This window comes from Nicotiana sylvestris, chromosome 5, assembly GCF_000393655.2.
Source record: "Nicotiana sylvestris chromosome 5, ASM39365v2, whole genome shotgun sequence".
In the NCBI taxonomy this organism is placed as follows: Eukaryota; Viridiplantae; Streptophyta; class Magnoliopsida; order Solanales; family Solanaceae; genus Nicotiana; species Nicotiana sylvestris.
This window is the reverse complement of record NC_091061.1, coordinates 161,865,101-161,886,242: the sequence shown is the minus strand read 5'-3', so window position 1 is coordinate 161,886,242 and position 21,142 is coordinate 161,865,101. Positions and strand designations below refer to the sequence as shown.

Here is a 21,142-nt window from a genome sequence, read left to right as displayed (position 1 = left end):
CCCGAAATTACCAAAACCCGACACCTAGACCCACGTCTTGGAATTCGATAAAATTCACATCAATAGATTTCTTATCTCCCCACGAGTTCATACATATCAACAGTACCAAAATCCAACCATAAATTGTCCCTCAAATCCTCAAGTCTAGGTCTCCAATACCAAGCCCTAGTTTCTCCAATTTTAACCCTTAAAATCCATTAATTACAACTCTAATCTGTGAAATAATACCATAGGGACGAGTTTTAGGTCCAAAATCCTTACCTCAATGAAATTTCCTAGAAAACCTTCTTCAAATCACCCAAAAAGCTCCAAAAGCCGACTTAGAAATGGTGGAATAGCTCATAAATCGTGAAGGAAATAATTTATACCTTCTGGCCCAAGCATTTCGCATCTGCGGCCCCTTCTATCGCTTCTGAGGTACCGCTTTTGCGGTCCTTGAACCGCTTCTGCTATTTTCACTGAAGCCGCTCAGACTCCGCATCTGCGATGCCTAACCCGCACCTGCGCCATCGCATGTGCGGTTCTTCTACCGCTTCTGCGGTTCCTGCCTTTCCTAGTCTCTTCCACTTCTATGACCGCTTTTCCGCATCTGCGGCATCGTACCTGCGGTCCCCAATCCGCAGGTGCGAAAACAACAGAAACAGCAAAATCCGCAGCTTCACTAAACTCCTAATCTCTCTGTCAACCATCCGAAATCACCCCGAGGCCCCCGAGACCTTAACAAAAAACACAAACATATCCGATAACCTTATTCAATGTTGTTCCAATCTTCGTAATGCTCAAATAACATCAAAACACCAAACTCATATCGGATTCAACCCTAAGAATTCCAAAATCTTCTAAATTATGCTTTTGATAAAAAACCCAACCAAACCACGTCCGAATGACTTGAAATTTTTCACACACATCCCAAATGACACAATAGAGCTATTACAACTCCCGGAATTCCATTCTGACCCCTATAACAAAATCTCACCTATCAACCGGAAAACGCCAAAATCCAATTTCGCTAATTCAAGCCTAAATCTACTCCGGGCCTCCAAAAAACATTCCGATCATGCTCCTAAGTCCCAAATCACATCCTGAAGCTATCTGGACCATCGGAACTCACATCTGAGCCCTCTAATACATAAGTCAACATCTGATTAATTTTCCAACTTAAGCTTCCTCAAAAGAGACTAAGTGTCTCAAACCCTTGCCAAAACCTTTCCGGACCCGAGCCAACCAACCCGATCACATATAGAACCGATAGACAAAGCAATAAGAAGTAGAAATGGGGGAAACGGACTGACAACTCATGAGATGACTGGCCGGATCGTCACGATATATATATATATATATATAGCCTTATAGGGCCCGACAACTATTTTACTTACTATATTGAGAGAGTTGAGTCAGTATCAGTAGGTAAGCATATGTTCAGATTATCATTCACTTCTAGTTACTTTTAGTTATTATATTATCAGTTGAGTTTCTGCTTTCAATATATTACCTTACATACTCGGTACATTATTTCAGATTGACATCCCTTTTTTGGGGGTGCTACCTTTCATGTGTGCAGGTTCAGATAGATAAGCGGGTAGACCTCCTTATTAAGTGTTGTCCGAGTTCAGCTTGATCGGTAAGCTTTATGCCTTTCAGAGTTGTCAGGTCTAGAGCTTTATATACATCTTGTGTGTATATATGTATATATGTTATCAGTAGGTCGGGGAGCTGTTCTGATCACAGTATATCCATAAGTATAGGCTTGTAGACATATACTGTCAGTTAGTGCAATATTTTGGGCTTGTAGGCCTTGTATGTATATTTGGTTGGTTTGTCTATTGCAATAATTATGACGGCTTTGTCAGCCCAACTTTATATTGATATTTAGTCAGCATTCGCAGTTGTCTTGCAATGTTGCCCATGGCCAAAGTATGATATCACATGTTTAGAGTTCCTTAGTCGTAAGTTGGTACGCAAGGATAGGTGAGGCACCGGGTGCCAGTCACGCCCCCAGGTTTAGGGCGTGACAATCTTGGACATACTCAGTGAGGAAGTTGGGGTAGGGATATAATCTTTCTTCTTTCTAGACTGCACTGGAGGTGCTATAGGACATCAAGTTCTTTACATTAATAGGATAGCCTGCCATGATGGAAGGTAACAATACTGCCCGGTGAAATGGAAAGACATTATCATGCTGGCATGGGTCAAGACGGCTGCAAACGAATGTTTGCCACCATTTTGCTTCAAAGTTAAGGGTGGCTCTAACAATATGCACTCCTATTGTGAGCCATGCAGGTGTTGTCCCCGGAATAGCAAGTATCTCAGCTAGCCGTGGGCGAACTGCATCACCCAAGGCTAGCTTATCCAGGTATTGCACAGCCTCAACCTCCTCAAACCTTGCATATTTGTTCAGTGCATGGCCATCAAACCGGATTTTCAAGTTTCGGACCTTCATCACTATTGTAAACTTTTTGATGTGGGCAACATTGTCATACAATTCCTTGACAAGGTATTCATTGGTATCTTGCAGACGACCAGCGAACCATTTCCATCCTTTTCTCTCCATGAATTGCTTTAAGACATTCGGATTGTGCTGGCTTAGGTTTTTGGTTATGAATTGTCGCTCAAGAGTGAGCAACCTTTGGAGCCACCATTCTCGAAACTTGGCATACGCCTTCTCACTTACAAATCTATTAGCCTACACCTCTGTCTTCCTTGATCTAGCCAGGCCTCCCAAAATTTTGTCACCCCATCTCCCATCATCCGGGACTTCATCATCATCATCTAAATTGATTAGGGTAGCTGTTGTAGTAGGTGTTGTAGCAGGTGGGGAGGATGGTTCAGATGCCTGACTACCTCCCTCTAAGTCAGCAGAAGAACTAGAGGACGAGGTAGGTTCATTGACTAAACGGAGCCTATGGGGGAATTGTTGTGATTGTGCCCCCGGTTGTGGTTGTATAGAATCCCCCTCAGATGTCTCCCAGGATGGGAGGTATTCACTGGTGTCTAAGGAATCAATGTCTCTATGGATGTGGCTTTCTTGTTTATGATCATTTGAACTGACAGTGGTAGGTTGGTTTTGCCTTGACCCCGGCCTCAGGAGGGTTTTGCTCTCCCTTTGGAAGAACACCTCAACCACGTGAACTCACCATTGTCTGCAACATACAAGTAGTGAAAGTCAGTTCAAATTGGGATTCAACATATGTTATTGAATTATAGTTGAAAAGAAAGACACTGCTTCTCAGAATAGGGCAGCGCGAACCGCACAAAAATGAGTGTGACCGTGGACTGCCTATCGCGGACCGCACAATTTTGAGTGCGGTCGCGGAGATCCCAGATTTAGATTACTGGTTCTATGATGTTAACCAACCACGGACCGCATAAAATTGAGTGTGGCTGCACAACACCCATCACGAACCACACAATTTTTAGTGCGGCCGCATAATCATTTTGTTGGGTTTCTGTAGTTCAATTGTGCGGACCACACAAAATTGAGTGCGGTTGCAAAAACTAATTGCGGACCACACAAAATTGAGTGTGGCCACACAATCTTAGCAATCACAAGTGGCTTTAATCTAGGGTATCGTGAACATCACAATTTTGTATACGGCCGCATACCCTAGCGCAGACCGTACAAAAATGTGTGCGATCTCGAAATTCAAATTAGAGCGGCACAAAAGTACCATTTCTACTAGTGTTTTCACTAATTAGGCATGATTTGTGGCAATTAAACAATAAAAGCTACTAACCCCAGCCCCCATTATGCATTCAAACACTACCCACGTGCTTTTAAGCAAGAATTAAGCATCAATTTGACATTTTTGGTATGAATCTGACCCTAGATAAAAAAGGAAACTAAAACAAGGAGAAAAGAAAAGAAAAAGATGAAATTAATTCATTAAAATCAACATACCAGTAGTGAAATGTAGTAAGAAATCAACACTTGATGAATATGGGACGAGATTGAAAACAAGAAAGAGTGCACTATGCTTTAGTCTAGCTTAAGAGGTTAGAATGTGTAAAGTATGAATAGTCTCAAAAAGTCCTATTTATACTTTGACCATGATGGCCCACCACTTACCTGAGTGTGGCCAACACAATTTTGGTGCGATCTGCACTCTTTAACCTTTTTCTCACTCATCGGTTGAATGAGTGGCGTGGTCCACATAAAGATGGTTGCGGCCGCACAATTTGTGCGATCCACATAATTTTTACTGCGGTCGCGAATTCTTAAGGGATTTTGTCAGGCCAAACTTCAAAGGGTTGGCATATTCCCTATTCCAGCTATGCGGACCATGCCAGAATTGTGCGGCTGCGAAGGGCTTGTGGAGTCCGCATAATTCCGGTGCGGTCCGCACAATTTCACCACATGGCTAGTTTTTTCCTTGTCAATTTCCTGCACTGCACACCCAATTTCCTGCATACATTTCACAACCAATTAGTCCAAAATAATTCCTAATCTAAAAAGAAAATAAAAAGAGAGAAAAAACCATGGGTTGCCTCCCAAGAAGCACCTAATTTAATGTCACGACATGACGCATGTTACCATCATTCATTTGAAATGGATCAATGCCACAACGTGGCCATCATCAACCTTTCCAAGGTAGTGCTTCACCCGGTTCCCATTGACTCTAAATGTCTCACCATTCTTGTTTTTCAAATCTAGAGCACCAAAAGGAGTCACATGTACCACTTCAAAAGGGCCATTCCCCTTTGACTTTAGCATTCCCGGAAACATCCATAACCGAGAGTTGAATAAGAGAACAAGGTCACCTTCTTTGAATGCTTTCGAGAGTTGAATAAGAGAACAAGGTCACCTTCTTTGAATGCTTTCGAGAATTGAATAAGAGAACAAGGTCACCTTCTTTGAATTCTTTGTTCCGAATATACTTATCATGTAGGTACTTCATCTTGTCCTTATACAAGGACTAACTGGAGTAAGAATGGAATCAGAACTCATCAAGTTCATTCAATTGCTCCAACCCAAAGATTGGCAGCTACATGCCGCTCAAGGTTCAATTTCTTCAATGCCTACATGGCCTTATGCTCTAATTCCACCGGGAGGTGACACGCTTTCCCGAATACCAACTGATAAGAAGGCATACCAATTGGAGTCTTGTAAGCTGTTATATAGGCCCGTAAAGCATCTCCAATTTTCCTCGACCAATCAGTCTGATTTGCATTGACAGTCTTGGATAGAATACTCTTGATCTCCCTGTTGGAGATTTCAACTTGTCCACTTGTTTGGGGATGATAAGGGGTTGACACTTTGTGTGTGACACCATACTTGGAGAGTAAAATGTCAAAAGGTTTGTTGCAAAAATGAGAACCCCCATCACTAATGATGGCCCTTGGGGTGCCGAACCTTGTGAATATGTTTTTCTTCAAGAAAGCCACCACACTCCGTGCTTCGTTGTTGGAAAAAGCCACAGATTCAACCCATTTGAAAACTTAATCCATAGCAACAAGAATATAGGTGTTCCCACACGAACTCACAAATGGACCCATAAAGTCGATGCCCTCCACATCGAAAATATCAATCTCAAGGATGGTGGTGAGAGGCATATGATTCTTCTTGGAAATCCCACCAGCCCGTTGGCAATCATCACAACGCTTAATGAGCTCGCTGGCATCTTTTTACAAGGTATGCCAATAAAATCCACAGCTTAGGACCTTTGTAGTAGTTCTCACCCACCATGGTGACCACCATAGGGCGAAGAATGGCAAGCTTTAAGAATACCCAATTGCTCTTCTTCTAGAACAGATAACACCATCAATGCAAATTTTGAAAAGATATGGCTCGTCCCAATAATAATCCAAGCATTCCCGTTTGAGCTTCTTCCTTTAATTTGAAGAAAACTCATTCAGGATAAATTCCGCTCACAAGATAGTGAGACACATCGCCGAACCAAGGCATCCTGGTCAAAAACATAGAAAGGAGTTGTTCATCTGGAAGTGAATCATTGATCTCAAGGCCATCATGGGGCCTCCCCTCCTCTTCCAATCGGGACAAGCAGTCTGCCACTTGATTTTCACTCCCGTTGCGGTCTATGATTTCAAGATTAAATTCTTGTAGAAGAAGTACCCAACACATCAATCTAGCCTTGTAGTCCTTTTTACTCATCAAATAATGAAGTGTCGCGTGATCGGTGTGAACAATCACTTTGGTACCCATGAGGTACAGGCGGAACTTTTGCATAGCAAAGAAAATGGCTAAGAGTTCTTTCTCGGTCACCGTATAGTTGATTTGGACGTCGTTCATGGTCTTACTAGCATAGTAGATCAGGTGGAATATCTTGTTGACTCTTTGCCCCCAATACCGCTCCTACCGCCACTTTGCTATCATCACAAATGAGCTCAAATTGTAAGCTCCAATTTGGTGCGGTAATGATGGGAGTGGTAGTCAACCTATACTTGAGTAGCTCAAATGCCTTCATACAATAATCATTTAACACAAATTTGTCATCTTTTGCCAACAACTTGCACAAGGGGTTCACCCCTTTTGAGAAATCCTTTATGAACCGACAGTAAAACCTCGCATGACCTAGAAAGCTCCTCACTCCTTTGACGGACGTAGAAGGAGGGAGTTTTGATATCATATCAATTTTTGCTTTATCCACTTCAATACCATTCTTGGAGATCTTGTGGCCGAGGACAATGCCCTCCTCGATCATAAAGTGGCACTTCTCCCAATTAAGCACCAATTTGGTCTCTTCACAATGTGCCAATACCTTATAAAGATTATCCAAACATGCTTCAAAAGAATCCCCCACAATAGAGAAATCATCTATGAAAACCTCGAGGAAGTCCTCCACCATATACGTGAATATTGCCATCGTACACCGCTGAAAAGTAGTCGGTGTATTATATAAACCAAACGGCATCCTTGAGAATGGAAATGTGCCATACAGACAAGTGAAGGTGGTCTTTTATTGGTCTTCAGGTGCAAGAATCTAGTTATATCCGAAATAGCCATCCAAAAAGCAATAATAAGCACGTCCGACTAGCCTATCCAACATCTGATTAAGAAATAGAAGCGGAAAATGGTCTTTCCAAGTCACTTTGTTGAGCTTCCTATAATCCATGCATACTCTCCAACCAGTGGCAGTTCTTGTGGGGATCAACTCATTTTTGTCATTTGTAATCACAGGCATGCCCCCTTCTTTGGGACACATTGTATCGGTGAAGCCCATGAACTATCACAAATGGGGTAGACAACCCCAGCATCCAACCACTTAATGATCTCTTTCTTGACTAGCTCTTGCATGGCCTCATTCAATCTTCTTTGATATTCCACGGAGGGTTTGGCATCCTCCTCCAATATGATTTTGTGCATGCGAAAGGCGGGGCTTATATCCCAAATATCGGCCAATATCCAACCTATTGCCCTTTTTCTCCTTTATAGCACCTCCAAAATGGACTCTACCTAGTTAGTTAAGCACGAAGAAAGAATAATTGGTAAAGTAGAAGAAGGGCCAATGAATTCATACCTGAGGTGTGAAGGCAAGGTCTTTAACTCCAATGCGCGAGGCTCCTTGATTGAGGTCTTTGTTGGTGGAGTCTTCCGGTTCTCAAGGTCTAAGGAAAGTTTTCGAGGCTCATATGTATATGATCCCATTCCTTGCAAAGCATTGACACATTCTACCAAGTCTTCCTTCTCATCTTCATCATGATTCAATAACACAGATTCCAATGGGTCTTCAACATTAATCACAACACTTATGTCATCAACAATTACTTCGGTTGCAAGATCCACAAACGAACATACTTTGTTGCTATTGGCTGCCTTATTGACTTACAAACATGGAACACAACTTTTTCATCACCCACATGGAAGGTGAGATCCCCAGCTTCCACATCAACAAAGGCCTTCCCCGTATCTAGTAAAGGTATCCCCAATATGATTGGCACCTCGTAGTCAACCTCACAGTCAAGTATCACAAAATCTGCAGGAAGTATGAACTTGTTGACCCGAACTAGTACATCATCAATTACCCCCAATGGCCTCTTCATTGTCCTATCCTCTATTTTCAACCTCATGGATGTGGGTATTGGTTTCCTAATCCCCAATGTCTTGAACACATAATAGGACATCAAGTTAATGCTTGCCCCCAAGTCACATAAAGTTTTGGCAAAATTGGCACTACCAATAGTGTTTGGGATTGTAAAGGCACCGGTGTCTTCTAACTTTGGAGCCATGGAGTGCACAATTGAACTCACTTGATGTGTCATTTTGATCATTTCACAGTTCATTAATCTCTTCTTTGTTACCAAGTCCTTCATGAACTTGGCATATCCCGACATTTTTTCTAAGTCTTCAACCAATGGCATATATATGTACAAACTTTTAATCATATAAATTAATTTCTTGAATTGATTCTCATTGTTTTTCTTTGCAAGCCTTTGAGGATATGGTGGAGGAGGCCTTGGCAAAGGAGCCTTGGCTTTGGGCATTACCAGATCTGGTATGTCTATCACATGTTCCCTAGACAAGTTCACATCATCTTATGTCTCCTCCACATTTTTGTCAATGTCTATCGTCACTTCATCATTCACTTGAACATCATTGCTAGGATCATCATCATCTTGCATCACCACATCATCATTCACAATCTTTCTTAAGTTTGAGGTACTAGCAACTCCACCTTTCCCACTTCTTGTAGTCACCGCCATAGCATGCCTCGTATTGTTCCCACCCTTCGGGTTTACTATCATATCACTTGGTAGTACCCCCTTAGAGTGAGTATTCAAAGCTTTAGAAATTTGGCCAAGTTTGACTTCCAAGTTGCGGATAAAAGTGTTGTGGGAGGCTAATTGGGCATCAGAGTCGGCATTTTTCTACATCATTTGCTTGAACATGTTTTCAACCTATCCCATCTCATTGTTGGAAGAACTAGGACCTTGTGACGGATATGGAGGCGGGTTGTTCGGTTATTGATACATCGGGGGCCTTTGAAAGCCGGACCCCCGATTTCCTTGATTATTGTTGTTCCAACCCCCTTGATTGTTATTGCCTCCCCAATTACTATTATTGTTGCCACCCCAATTGCCATGATTATTTCCTCTCCAATTGCCTTGATTACCCCAATTTTGATTGTTGTTGTTCCCCCAATTGCCTTGGTTGTTGTTGTTGCCACTATTCCAATTTCCTTATTGATCTTGATTGCCTCAATTTCCTTGGTTTCCTGTGATCTCCACTATTGTTGATTCGTAGCATTGCTCCGTTGACCTTGATAATTGTTGAAATATTGAACCTCTTCACTTTGATCATCATATGGATCATCTTTATTGTACCCACTACCACTTTGCTCAAATTGATCCGGATTGTTTTGAACTTGTTGACCTTGTTGCCTTCTCTTGTTGACCATCATGTTCACTCCTTCCCCGTCATTCACTTGTTTTGGACCTTGAATTTGTTAAAGTTGAGCCTTGGTCAATTGATTCATTGTGGTTGTCAACTCCGCTATAGCTTGTCTATGATTATGGCTCCTTGTGTAGGTAAATAACATTAGGGTCTCCTTGTGACACATTGGCTTTACTTTGCCACGCCCGTCATCTTATCAAGAATTTCACAAGCTTTGGCATATGGCATTTTCATGAAGTTACCTCCGACGAGTTGGTTAACCACACATTTATTAGTTGTGTTGATCCCCCTGTAGAAGGTCTATTGGATCATGGCCTCGGTCATATCATTGTTCGGAAATTCTTTAACCATGGTACGATATCTTTCCCAAATCTCGTGCAATGGCTCATTTGGTTCTTGCTTGAAGGCAAGAATCTCATTCCAAAACGTTGCCATATGTTCGGAAAAGAAGAATTTTGAAATGAAATTTTCTGCCAACTCATCCCAAGTGGTGATGGAATGGTTGGGCAACCTCTCTAACCAATCCAAATCCTCCCCCTTAGAGAAAATGGGGAAAGCCTTAATTTCAAAGCATCCTCGGAGACATTAGTCTGATTGATCCCTGATCGCGGCAAACTCAACCTTACGCAATGGTAGGAAGAGCGGGCGCTAAGACTTTTACCCGAATAGTGGTATCGAGGTCAATTTCCACAGGGAGTTTGGCATGGAGTTGCGTATTTGTTCAGACTAGGAATGCGTGTTTGCTCCTAATTGTACTTCTATCATTTTTTGGGTCGATTCCTAATTGCATCAACTACAAGTTTAAGATAATTTATGCTAAAGGGAGATGTTCTAAGTTGTGATTAATATAGAAAAGGGAACTAGGGTCGTGGCATCACCTAGGTGATTAACTAACGGGTAGAGACTACTAATAATAGATTGACATATTTGGGATCAATGTTATAACCGTTGCACAATTATACCCACTCTTACACCTCTCGGTAGAGAGAGAGATTTTGCCCAATTGACTCTCTCGAAACCAATTACGTAGGCCAATTAGACCAAGCAACTAGGGTTCAAGTAGGGTGATTACTCTCTCGAGGTTAAACCCGTTAATTGGGACTACCATTTCTCATGGGTCCACCCCAATTCCTTGTTGGGTCAATTTTGGGGTCATAGACTCTCTTTCTCAAGAAGAGTCAAGACCCACTAAGCTAGAATAAATGTTTGCAACCAACAATCCTTAATTAAACCATAAAATTAACCCAAATAACAAACACCCAATATCAATCTATCATTAAGAAGCTACACCCATTAATTACCCACACTAGGGTTGAGCCACAACCCTAGCTAATGGGTTTAGCTAGACGTAATTAAAGAAGAAACTGAAGAAATAGAAGATGAAGCAACCATATTAATTTATTACTAATGTCAAACTACAATAATCTATGATGAAACCAAGCTATAAATGCCCAAAATAGGCCAAAACATAAGTCTCACGAGTGCAGCAGCTATCAGATATACCAAACTTGACCTAAAAATGGTAAAATGTTCTATTTATAGTGGGCTGGAAAAACTGGACAAAAATGCCCTTGCGGGGTTAGTGCGGACCGCACAAAGTTGGCACGCGGCCGCAATGGGTTGCTTGACCTCTGAATCTTGCTCTCTGAAGATGGTGATGCGGACCGCACAAAGTTGGAATGCGGCCACATGAAGACTGGCGCGGACCGCACAAAGTTGTTGTGCGGCCACATGAATAGTTTGGCAACTTCTCTGAACTTCTTGGACGCGGACCGCGAGACCATAGAGTGTGGTCGCTTGGAGAGGGACGCGGCCGCGTGGTTTGATTCTGGAATATGACACTCTCTGAACTTCTTGGACGCGACCGCATAGCAAGATTGTGCATCACATGAGTGAGACGCGGGCCGCATGAAGTGGGACGCGACCGCATAATGTTTGACTTGTAGTTTCACAATCTCTGAACTCCTATGGTGCGGCCGCATGACATGATGGTGCGGTCCGCACCAAGTTCTGAATGTCCTTACTTTAATGATCTTTGGCACTTGAGCAGGTTTCACTACAATTTGAGCAGATCTTTGACGATTTGTCACTTTATAGCACAAACCTGCAATCAAGCGCAATCTGTAAGCATTTTGGGACTAGTTTGTAGCAAATTACACTCAAAGCGCAAGCAAGTATGGGTATAAAACATGTTAAAATCCTACTTATCAACTCCCCCAAACTTAAACCTTTGCTTGTCCTCAAGCAAACAAAATAAGACCCACCCCTCAAAGGCAACATCCAAGCAATTTCAGCTTATCCTAAAGTAACCTCAACAAGCATCAATTGGGACTAACAATTGCCCTCAATGCGAATGCATCATTAACACATTTAAACTTTGAAAACTTGTGGATCAAGTGTGACACAAGAGCATCAAGAGTTGACACATTTCATCAAAGAACTTTTCTCAATTACTTTGGTCATTGTGGAACCCAAACTCACACATTCTCAACTCTCCCTAAGTGAACCTCACCTTTTAAAGTAGTGACACACAAACCGAGATTGATGGATTTTCACTCATCTCTCACAAGGAAGATGCCACAAGTCTGGCTCTAAGTACCATATGCCTGCCCCTTATGTCAGTATCCACTAATGTAAGTTCCCTTCAACTCAAAATCATGTAGGGCTTTTGTGGAGTCATTGTGAAGGCTTTTGGGTAAGGGTAGGACATATTTTTGTTCAAGTGGGTTCAATCTTCCCTTAAGCACTTCTTTTGATTCATTTTGGCACACTTTCTTGACTCATTTGAGTATTCACTTCTTTTTCAAGGGGTTAGAGAGACACATTGTCACCCTTTCTTATGCAATTCAACACATTTCTCCTTTTTCTACTTTTTTCCACACCCTTTTTCACTTTTGTTTTCTTTGAATCCCCTTTCTGACCTTATTCAATTCGGTCTTTCTTTTTTGTCTTATCTTGTCTTTCTTTTTTTTATTACCTTTCTTTTCTTTTTGCTTTTGTACCTTTTACCACATTGTTTCCTTTCTTGTCTCCCCCCAAACTTAGATATTTTCCATCTACTCAAGGGAAGATTTGGGTGCCAAGAGAGGGTATCATTAAGAACGGGTATAGGCTTGTAGCTTTGGTTCTTGAAAGAAGAAGGTTCAAGGCTCAAAAGGGTTAACTAGAGATCATTTCATGGTAGGTCATGGAATTGTTCAATCTTAGCATTTTGGATCAAGGAGAGCCTACAATCACTTCTCAAGCCAAATTTCACCTAAGATTTCGCCTCAACAAACATTCGGGGCAAGTTCTAGACCATCGGCTCGGGACTTGGACTTGCAAATAAAATTCTCACCACACACACTCAAGGATTGCTAAACATATCGAGTCGAGGGCCCACAACGACCTTAGTTATGATTCAAGCGCACAATGGTCCAATACGACCACATGATGACTGTTTGGTCAACACAAGAGTCTCAAGGCAACGACTTTCCCCATCCTAAGCACAACATTATGTCTTTGACCATGAGATCAAAGACAAATGTGTTAGGCCCAAGTGAAGCTCTGCCTGAGGTACCTTTGACTGCAAAACTTGAAAATCAAAAAAAAAAAAAGAATAAAAAATGGACTCAAACCCTTAAGAAGGTTGTCACGCTATCTCTCATTGGGAAGAGCCACCCGGTTAGCACAACACTCTACCCTTGGAAAGAATCGTGGCATTAAGAAAACCAAGGGCTTATTGCAAACGCCAACACAAAACAAAAAGGTTACGAGCCTTCTATGAAACTAAAAACGAAATTTTTTAACGAAAATAGAAAAACTGAATGAATATGTACAATAGGGGAGTAGAATATACAACGGGAGGGGGGGGGGAAATGAATATGTACATAAAGTAGAAAAGTAACTAGCATGAAAAGTTATGTACATGCCAACTATCAACTAGCAACATAAGCTAAGAGTCAAATAAATATGTATAGTCATCTCAAATGTATCAACTATCAAAATACAAAATAGTAGGGCGCACCCCCACGAATAAAAGCTGGTATTGTCCCCAATGCCAGCTACCAAAATAAGCATATAAACAGAGAAATGATATAGAGTGGCTCCTCAAGCCTGATCCGTCGTCATGGGCTGATCAGTGGTCCCCTGGTCCTCTGTACTGGCGGGAACCTCAGACTGGTTCCCGACCTGCTGCTGTTCTGCTGCTGGGACAGGGCCCGGGTCATGGACCGGCTGAACATCTGGTGGAGCACTGAAAGTATCCTCCTGAACCTGTGCTACCTATATCACAACACCCTCAGTGCTAGGAAGCTTCCTCTTCTTCCTTGGGTGCCTAGGCTCCTCCTCCTACTGTGGCTCCGGTACAACTACTACTGGTGGAGGTTCTGACTCATCAAAAAATAAGTATAAAGGCAGCTGGTCTGCCTTTAGCTTGTCAACATCAGCTCGGAGCTCCTTCACCTCTTCCTTAGATGCCCGAGATTTTCTCATCTTCTTGTGTTCTCTGGCAAGCTCTTTTAGAGCTTGCCTTGTGCATCAACTGCCTTTGTCAAGGCAGCCTAAGTAGCCAAAATCTTCTCCTGGTTGGCCAAGAGTGTCTTCAATGTTTCCTCAATGGACTGAGGAATCTCAACGGTGGCTGGAACAGACTGGGCCGTAACTGTGGTAGCCAAAGTGGACAACTTGGATATTGAGACTGACATCTAGTTGTTCAAACTGGCCAATGTCTTTGCTAACTGCTGGGCCATGAGGGGGTTGGATTTGGATGTGGGAACTACTGGGCCAGTTGAAGAACTGGGACCTGCAGAGGAGGATGGGATGTTCGGAACAGTAGTAGCAGCAGGAGTGGCTAGTCGGGGCATCTACCGCAGCTGGCTCCTCAGACTGGCTAGTCGGGGCAGAGGTGGATGTTTTTCCCTTCTTATCCCCCTTCGGGTTGTCCGGACCCTGAATATTAAACCATGAGAACGGGGACACCGGCCGGACTCCAACATCAAAGGGGTATTTCTTCACCTTTGCATCTTCAAAGTACATTGTGAGGGTGTTCGGGTAGGGGTAGTTTCTGTCCGTATCAATGCCAATGGATGTGATCACACTATACATAACATTCCCCACATTTATGGGGAAACTTGCCATAATGGACGCAATGAGAACCGCTTGGGCGATTGGGATGGTCTGGTCATGGGACGAAGGGTCCAACCTGTTGCATACAAAAGTTAACCATCCTCTCGCCTCAAAATTGAGGTCCTTTCGCAGTATTTTCTTCCCCGCCTGAATCCACTTTGGAACAGTACCCGACTAAGCTAAGAACTGTGCCACCCAAGGACGAGCTTCCTCTTTCAACTCTAACTTCTCTCTGTACTGAGAGTCATCCCCGTCATTGAAACCCAAATATTCGTTCAATGCTTTTCCCGAGAATACTATCTTCTTATCCCGCACTTTGGTTGCAATTGACCCTTCTTTGGTGTGGGCCACATTGCTGTAGAATTCCTTCACCATATGTTCATTTGCATCGACCAGCTCATCTTTGAAGAAATACCACCCCACTCTAGTAATAAATTGTTCATGGACTCGGGGAAGGTAGGGTAACAAATCTCGGGTGACTACTCTTCTTTCTGGAATCACCTTCTTCTTGGGCCACACTTCCCGGAATTTATGAAAGGCCACCTCGCTGACAAATCTGTCCTGCCATACAACTGGGTTTCTAATTCTTTCAATTCCCGCAACTCTAAGTACCCCACTATCCGGGACCTCCTCATCACTCTTGTTTTTATCTTCTGCACCCTCCCCGGATTCTGAAGCTGTAGGGGAGGTGCAGTATTTGGCACTGCCTGCTTTTGAGCCCTCAGACGACTCAGGTTGTATAATAGTTGGAGCTTTAGCTGGGCCTGCGGGGGCTTTCCCCGAATCAGTTGAGACATCCTGGGAGGGGAGGTACTCACTCCCCGACTACTCTTCATCACTCATCACATGCTTTCTTGTTTTTAGCTTTGGTTGGGGAGTGAGTTTCTTCAATTTTGCTTTACCTCCCCGGGAGGGGTCAGCTCCTTGTCCGGGTTGTTTAGCTCCACGCCCTCGTTGTTTAACCATTTTCTACACATAAATAATTCTAACATTGTTAGTTCAGGCAATTGCAGAGTTTAAGTACAGAACAGAAACACAGACAGAGAATAGGTGATAGCAGTGCGGACCGCACAAACAAGGCATGCGGACCGCACTGACCAAATTGGGAAATGGACACCTCTCTGATTAGGAACCATGCTGACCGCATGAACAAGGGGTGCGACCGCATGGGGGCCAACGTGGTCCGCACAAACTGGTCATGCGGCCGCATTGGCCATACTATTAAAAACTGGTGCCCTCTGAACCTCACCCACGCAGACCGCGCAAACATGGGATGCTGCCGCATGGGGCATGGAGCGGACCGCACAAACAAGGCATGGAGCCGCGCTGGGAAGTATCAACCTTTAGGCTCAAGGCTTACGCGGACCGCGTAACAGAATGATGCGGCCGCGTAAAAGGCATGCAGATCGCATAATCAGGGAGTGCTGTCGCGGTGGGCTTTCATTACAGGGGCAATTAGGGTTTTACAAAAAACTCAAGTCTTTCACGTTTTAGCATCCTACTTTGTCCCTACTCATTTATAACATGCCCATCATTTCAAAGAACAACAAGAACAATATAAAACTATCCTAATCATGAAACGACAAAAAACAAAAAGAAAAACGAAGAAGTTATGACTAGGAGAACATGTATAAAGTTTAAATTAATACTAAGTAAAGACTAATGTGAGAGATATGTTACTAGGAAAGGGAAGAAATGCTCTTGATATTAACACTAAGAGGGGTCTCTAAATGTGAACAGTAACTTTTAGGGCTTAAGGGTTAATTTTGGCGAAAAGTTCTAATGAAGATCCTAATGGTCTATTTATAGGAAACACAGTGGGGCCCATAACTTACCGTCCAGTGCCGCACTGGGACTTTACCATTTACCTGTAGCTGCAGCAAAGGCGCGCGAACCGCATGAGACGGGCTGCGGCCGCATGAGAACCACGCGGTCCGCACAAAGTGGGATGCGACCGCATGAACATAGTTCAGAGACTTGGCAATATTTTCTTTGGCCGGTGCGGACCGCACAAAGTGGGATTGCGGCCGCACGGTCACTGTTCAGAGACTGTGCACTTTTTGCAAGGTTGTTTTTCACTGGTTCAATCACAATTCCTGCAACATCTCACAAACCATTAGCTCAAAAATCCTAATCTACAATAGAAATCAAAAAAGAAAGAAAAAGACATGGGTTGCCTCCCAAGAAGCGCCTGATTTAACGTCGCGGCACGACGCATGTTACCATCAAAGTCACTTCAAATGAATGAGTGCCACCACGGGGGTGTCATCAAACTTTCCCAAGTAATGCTTAACACGATACGCATTGACCCGGAAAACTTCACCATTTTTGTTTTTGAGATCAATAGCTCCAAATGGGGTTACACCAACAACTTCAAATGGACCACTCCACTTAGACTTAAGCTTTCCCGGGAATAACCTCAACCGGGAGTTGAAAAGAAGAACCATGTCACCAACTTTAAATTCCTTCCCTCGGGCATACTTATCGTGAAGGTACTTCATCTTGTCCTTGTACAAGGATACGCTGGAGTAGGCATGAAATCTAAACTCATCTAGCTCATTGAGTTGATCAACCCGGAGATTCGTAGCGACATCCCATTCTAAGTTCAATTTTCTCAAGACCCACTTAGACTTATGCTCCAATTCCACCGGAAGATGACAAGCTTTCCCAAACACCAACCGGTATGGAGACATACTAATCGGTGTCTTGTAAGCTGTCTGATAGGCTCAAAGAGCATCATCTAGTTTCTTCGACCAAACAGTCCTATTGGCATTGACAGCTTTGGACAAAATACTCTTGATCTCTCGGTTGGAAACCTCAACTTGGCCACTCTCTTGAAGATGATAAGGAGTGGTCACCTTGTGATTTACACCATACTTGGCAAGCAATGAATCAAAAGCCCGGTTGCAAAAATGAGAACCGCCATCACTAATGATAGCACGTGGAGTGCCAAACCTTGTGAAGATACTCTTTTTTAAGAACGCCACCACACTTCGAGCTTCATTGTTGGGTAAAGCGACGGCTTCGACCCATTTCGACACATAATCAGCCGCTACCAAGATATAGGTGTTCCCATAAGAACTCACGAACGGCCCCATAAAGTCGATACCCCACACATCAAAAATGTCCACCTCTAGAATTGTGTTGAGAGGCATGTCATCCTTTTTAGAAATCCCACCGGCTCGTTGGCATTCATCACATCTCTTGACAAAATCACCGGCATCTTTAAACAAGGAGGGCCAATAGAAACCGCAAATAAGCACCTTAGAAGCCGTCCTCACCCCGCCATGATGGCCACCATAGGGAGAGGAATGACAAGCCTCCAAAATACTCAATTGTTCTTCTTCCGGGACACATCGGCGAATCACACCATTAGTGCAAATCTTGAACAAATATGGCTCATCCAAATAATAATCCAAACTATCCCTCTTGAGCTTCTTCCTTTTGTTAGAAGAGAGCTCATACAGGATTATATCGGTCACAAGATAATTTGCCATATCGGCAAACCACGACATATCATGCATAGATACCGCAAGGAGTTGTTCATCCGGGAACGCATCATTGATTTCAAGGCCGTCAGAAGGCCTCCCTCTTCTTCCAAGAGGGACAAGTGGTCCGCCACTTGATTTTCACTTCCTTTTCGGTCCACAATTTCTAGATCAAACTCTTGAAGAAGTAGCACCCATCTCATCAACCTTGATTTTGAATATTTCTTGGTCATCAAATACCTGAAGACGGCATGATCGGTATGGATAATCACTTTGGCCCCCATAAGGTATGGTCGGAACTTTTCCATGGCAAACACAATAGCTAGCAACTCCTTCTCGGTGACTCTATAGTTTCTTTGAGCTTCATTCGTCGTCTTGCTTGAGTAGTACACCAAATGGAACATCTTGTTGATTCTTTGGCCCAAGACCGCCCCTACCGCAACATCACTAGCGTCACACATGAGCTCAAATGGCAAGCTCCAATTCGGTGAGGTAATGGTAGAGGTTGTTGTCAACTTGTGTTTTAGAAGCTCGAAAGCTTCCATGCATTTCTCATCAAAAACAAACTTGGCCTCCTTCTCTAACAACTTGCACAACGGATTAACTACCTTAGAGAAATCTTTGATGAACCTTCGGTAGAAACCCCCGTGCCCCAAAAAGCTCCTCACCCCTATGACAGAAGTAGGGGGAGGTAACCTTGAAATGACTTCAATCTTGGCTTTGTAAACTTCAATACCTCTCTTCGAAATCTTATGACCCAATACAATACCCTCTTCTAGCATAAAATGGCATTTTTCCCAATTGAGAACTAGGTTTGTATATTCACATCGGGCCAACACGGTCCAAATTTGTCAAACATTCCTCAAAGGAGTTTCCCACCACACTAAAATCATCCATAAAGACCTCCAATATATCTTCCACCATGTCGGTGAAAATTGCCATCATACATCGTTGAAAGGTCGCTGGGGCATTACACAATCCAAATGGCATCCTCGAAAATGCGAATGTGTCGTAGAGACAAGTAAAGGTCATCTTTTCCTGATCTTCCAGGGCGATGAGAATTTGATTGTACCCGAAATACCCATCTAAAAAGCAATAGAACGACCTCCACGGAAACGACGCCAAAAGGTGATCGCGGCAAACTCAACCTTACGCAACGGTAGGAAGAGTGGGCGCTAAGACTTTTACCTAAATAGTGGTATCGGGGTCAATTTCCATAGAGAGCTTGGAATGGGGTTGTGTATTTGTTCAGACTAGGAATGCGTGTTTGCTCCTAATTGTACTTCTATCATTTTTTGGGTCGATTCCTAATTGTATCAACTACAAGTTTAAGCTAATTTATGCTAAAGGGAGATTTTCTAAGTTGTGATTAATATAGAAAAGGGCACTAGGGTCGTGGAATCACCTAGGTGGTTAACTAACGGGTAGAGACTACTAATAATATATTGACATATTTGGGATCAATGTTATAACCATTGCACAATTATACACACTCTCACACCTCTCGGTAGTGAGAGCGATTTTGCCCAATTGACTCTCTCGAGACCAATTGGGTAGGTCAATTAGACCAAGCAACTAGGGTTCAAGTAGGGTGATTACTCTCTTGAGGTTTAACCCATTAATTGGGACTACCATTTCTCATGGGTCCACCCCAATTCCTTGTTGGCTCAATTTTGGGGTCATAGAATCTCTTTCTCAAGAAAAGTCAAGACCCACTAAGCTAGAATCAATGTTTGCAACCAACAATCCTTAATTAAACCATAAAATTAACCCAAATAACAAACACCTAATATCAATCTATCATTAAGAAGCTACATCCATTAATTACCCACACTAGGGTTGAGCCACAACCCTAGCTAATGGGTTTAGCTAGACATAATTAAAGAAGAAACTGAAGAAATAGAAGATGAAGCAACCATATTAATTAATTACTAATGTCAAACTACAATAATCTATGATGAAACCAAGCTATAATTGCCCAAAATAGGCCAAAACATAAGTCTCGCGAGTGCAGCAGCTATCAGATGTACCAAACTTGACCTAAAAATGGTAAAATATTCTATTTATAGTGGGTTGGAAAAATTGGACAAAAATGCCCCTGCGAGGTTAGTGCGGACTGCACAAAGTTGGCACGCGGTCGCACTAGGTTGCTTGACCTCTGAATCTTGCTCTCTGAAGATGGTGATACAGACCGCACAGAGTTGGAATGTGGCTGCATGAAGACTGGCCCGGACCGCACAAAGTTGTTGTGCGGCCACATGAATAGTTTGGCAGCTTCTCTGAACTTCTTGGACGCGGACCCCGTGACCATAGAGTGCGGCCGCATGGAGAGGGACGCGGGCCGTATGAAGTGGGACGCGGCCGCGTGGTTTGCTTATGGAATATGACAATCTCTGATCTTCTTGGACGCGACCGTATAGCAAGATTGTACGACTGCATGAGTGAGACGCGGGCCGCATAAAGTGGGACGCGGCCGCATGGTGTTTGACTTGTAGTTTCACAATCTCTGAACTCCTATGGTGCAGCCGCATGACATGATGGTGTGGTCCGCACCAAGTTCTGAATGTCCTTACTTTAATGATCTTTGGCACTTGAGCAGGTTTCACTCCGATTTGAGCCGATCTTTGACGATTTGTCACTTTATAGCTCAAACCTGCAATCAAGCGCAATCTGTAAGCATTTTGGGACTATTTTGTAGCAAATTACACTCAAAATGCAAGCAAGTATAGGTATAAAACATGTTAAAATCCTACTTATCGATCCCCCAACACGTGTCAACAAAACCTTTGAGATGCTTATAGGAATTTTTGTGTGGAGCTCCAGTGATGAAACCCCTCTGTTCCAACAGTGTAAGCCTGGCATTGGTTATTTGGAAGTTGCTCTCCCTAATCCGGGGCGGGACTATTGCACTTGTATAGCCTTCGTTGGGTAACACCCTGTGTGCTGCTCTTGGAGGAGGTAGGGGAAGGTTTGGGATGTTGTCATGAGGCTGGCGGCCTCTCCTTTGTACTTGAGGTTCAAGATGAACCTCATCCACTTGTTCGTCATCTATCTCCTCCCCTCGTGGGATATTCCTGAGGGCTTCGTTGTTAAGAGCCACTTGGTACCTAAAAGCAATTCACACACAAAATTAGAAAAACGGAAGGAAAAAACACACAAATACTTAGATATGTAGCTAAAACTGTCTAATTCCCCGACA

The 21,142-nt window shown here is 43.1% G+C and overlaps 1 protein-coding gene across 1 annotated transcript; it reads right to left on the bottom strand.

Moving 5' to 3' along the window:
• Positions 1-4,537: 4,537 nt before the first annotated feature.
• Positions 4,538-6,247, bottom strand: LOC138869585 (uncharacterized). Its single transcript, XM_070147215.1, has 4 exons — positions 5,870-6,247; positions 5,659-5,740; positions 5,091-5,435; positions 4,538-4,770 (listed from the first exon to the last, which is right to left on the bottom strand). The coding sequence occupies exons 1-4, from the start codon at positions 6,245-6,247 to the stop codon at positions 4,538-4,540; spliced, it is 1,038 nt and encodes a 345-aa protein (XP_070003316.1).
• Between the last annotated feature and the right edge of the window lie 14,895 nt (positions 6,248-21,142).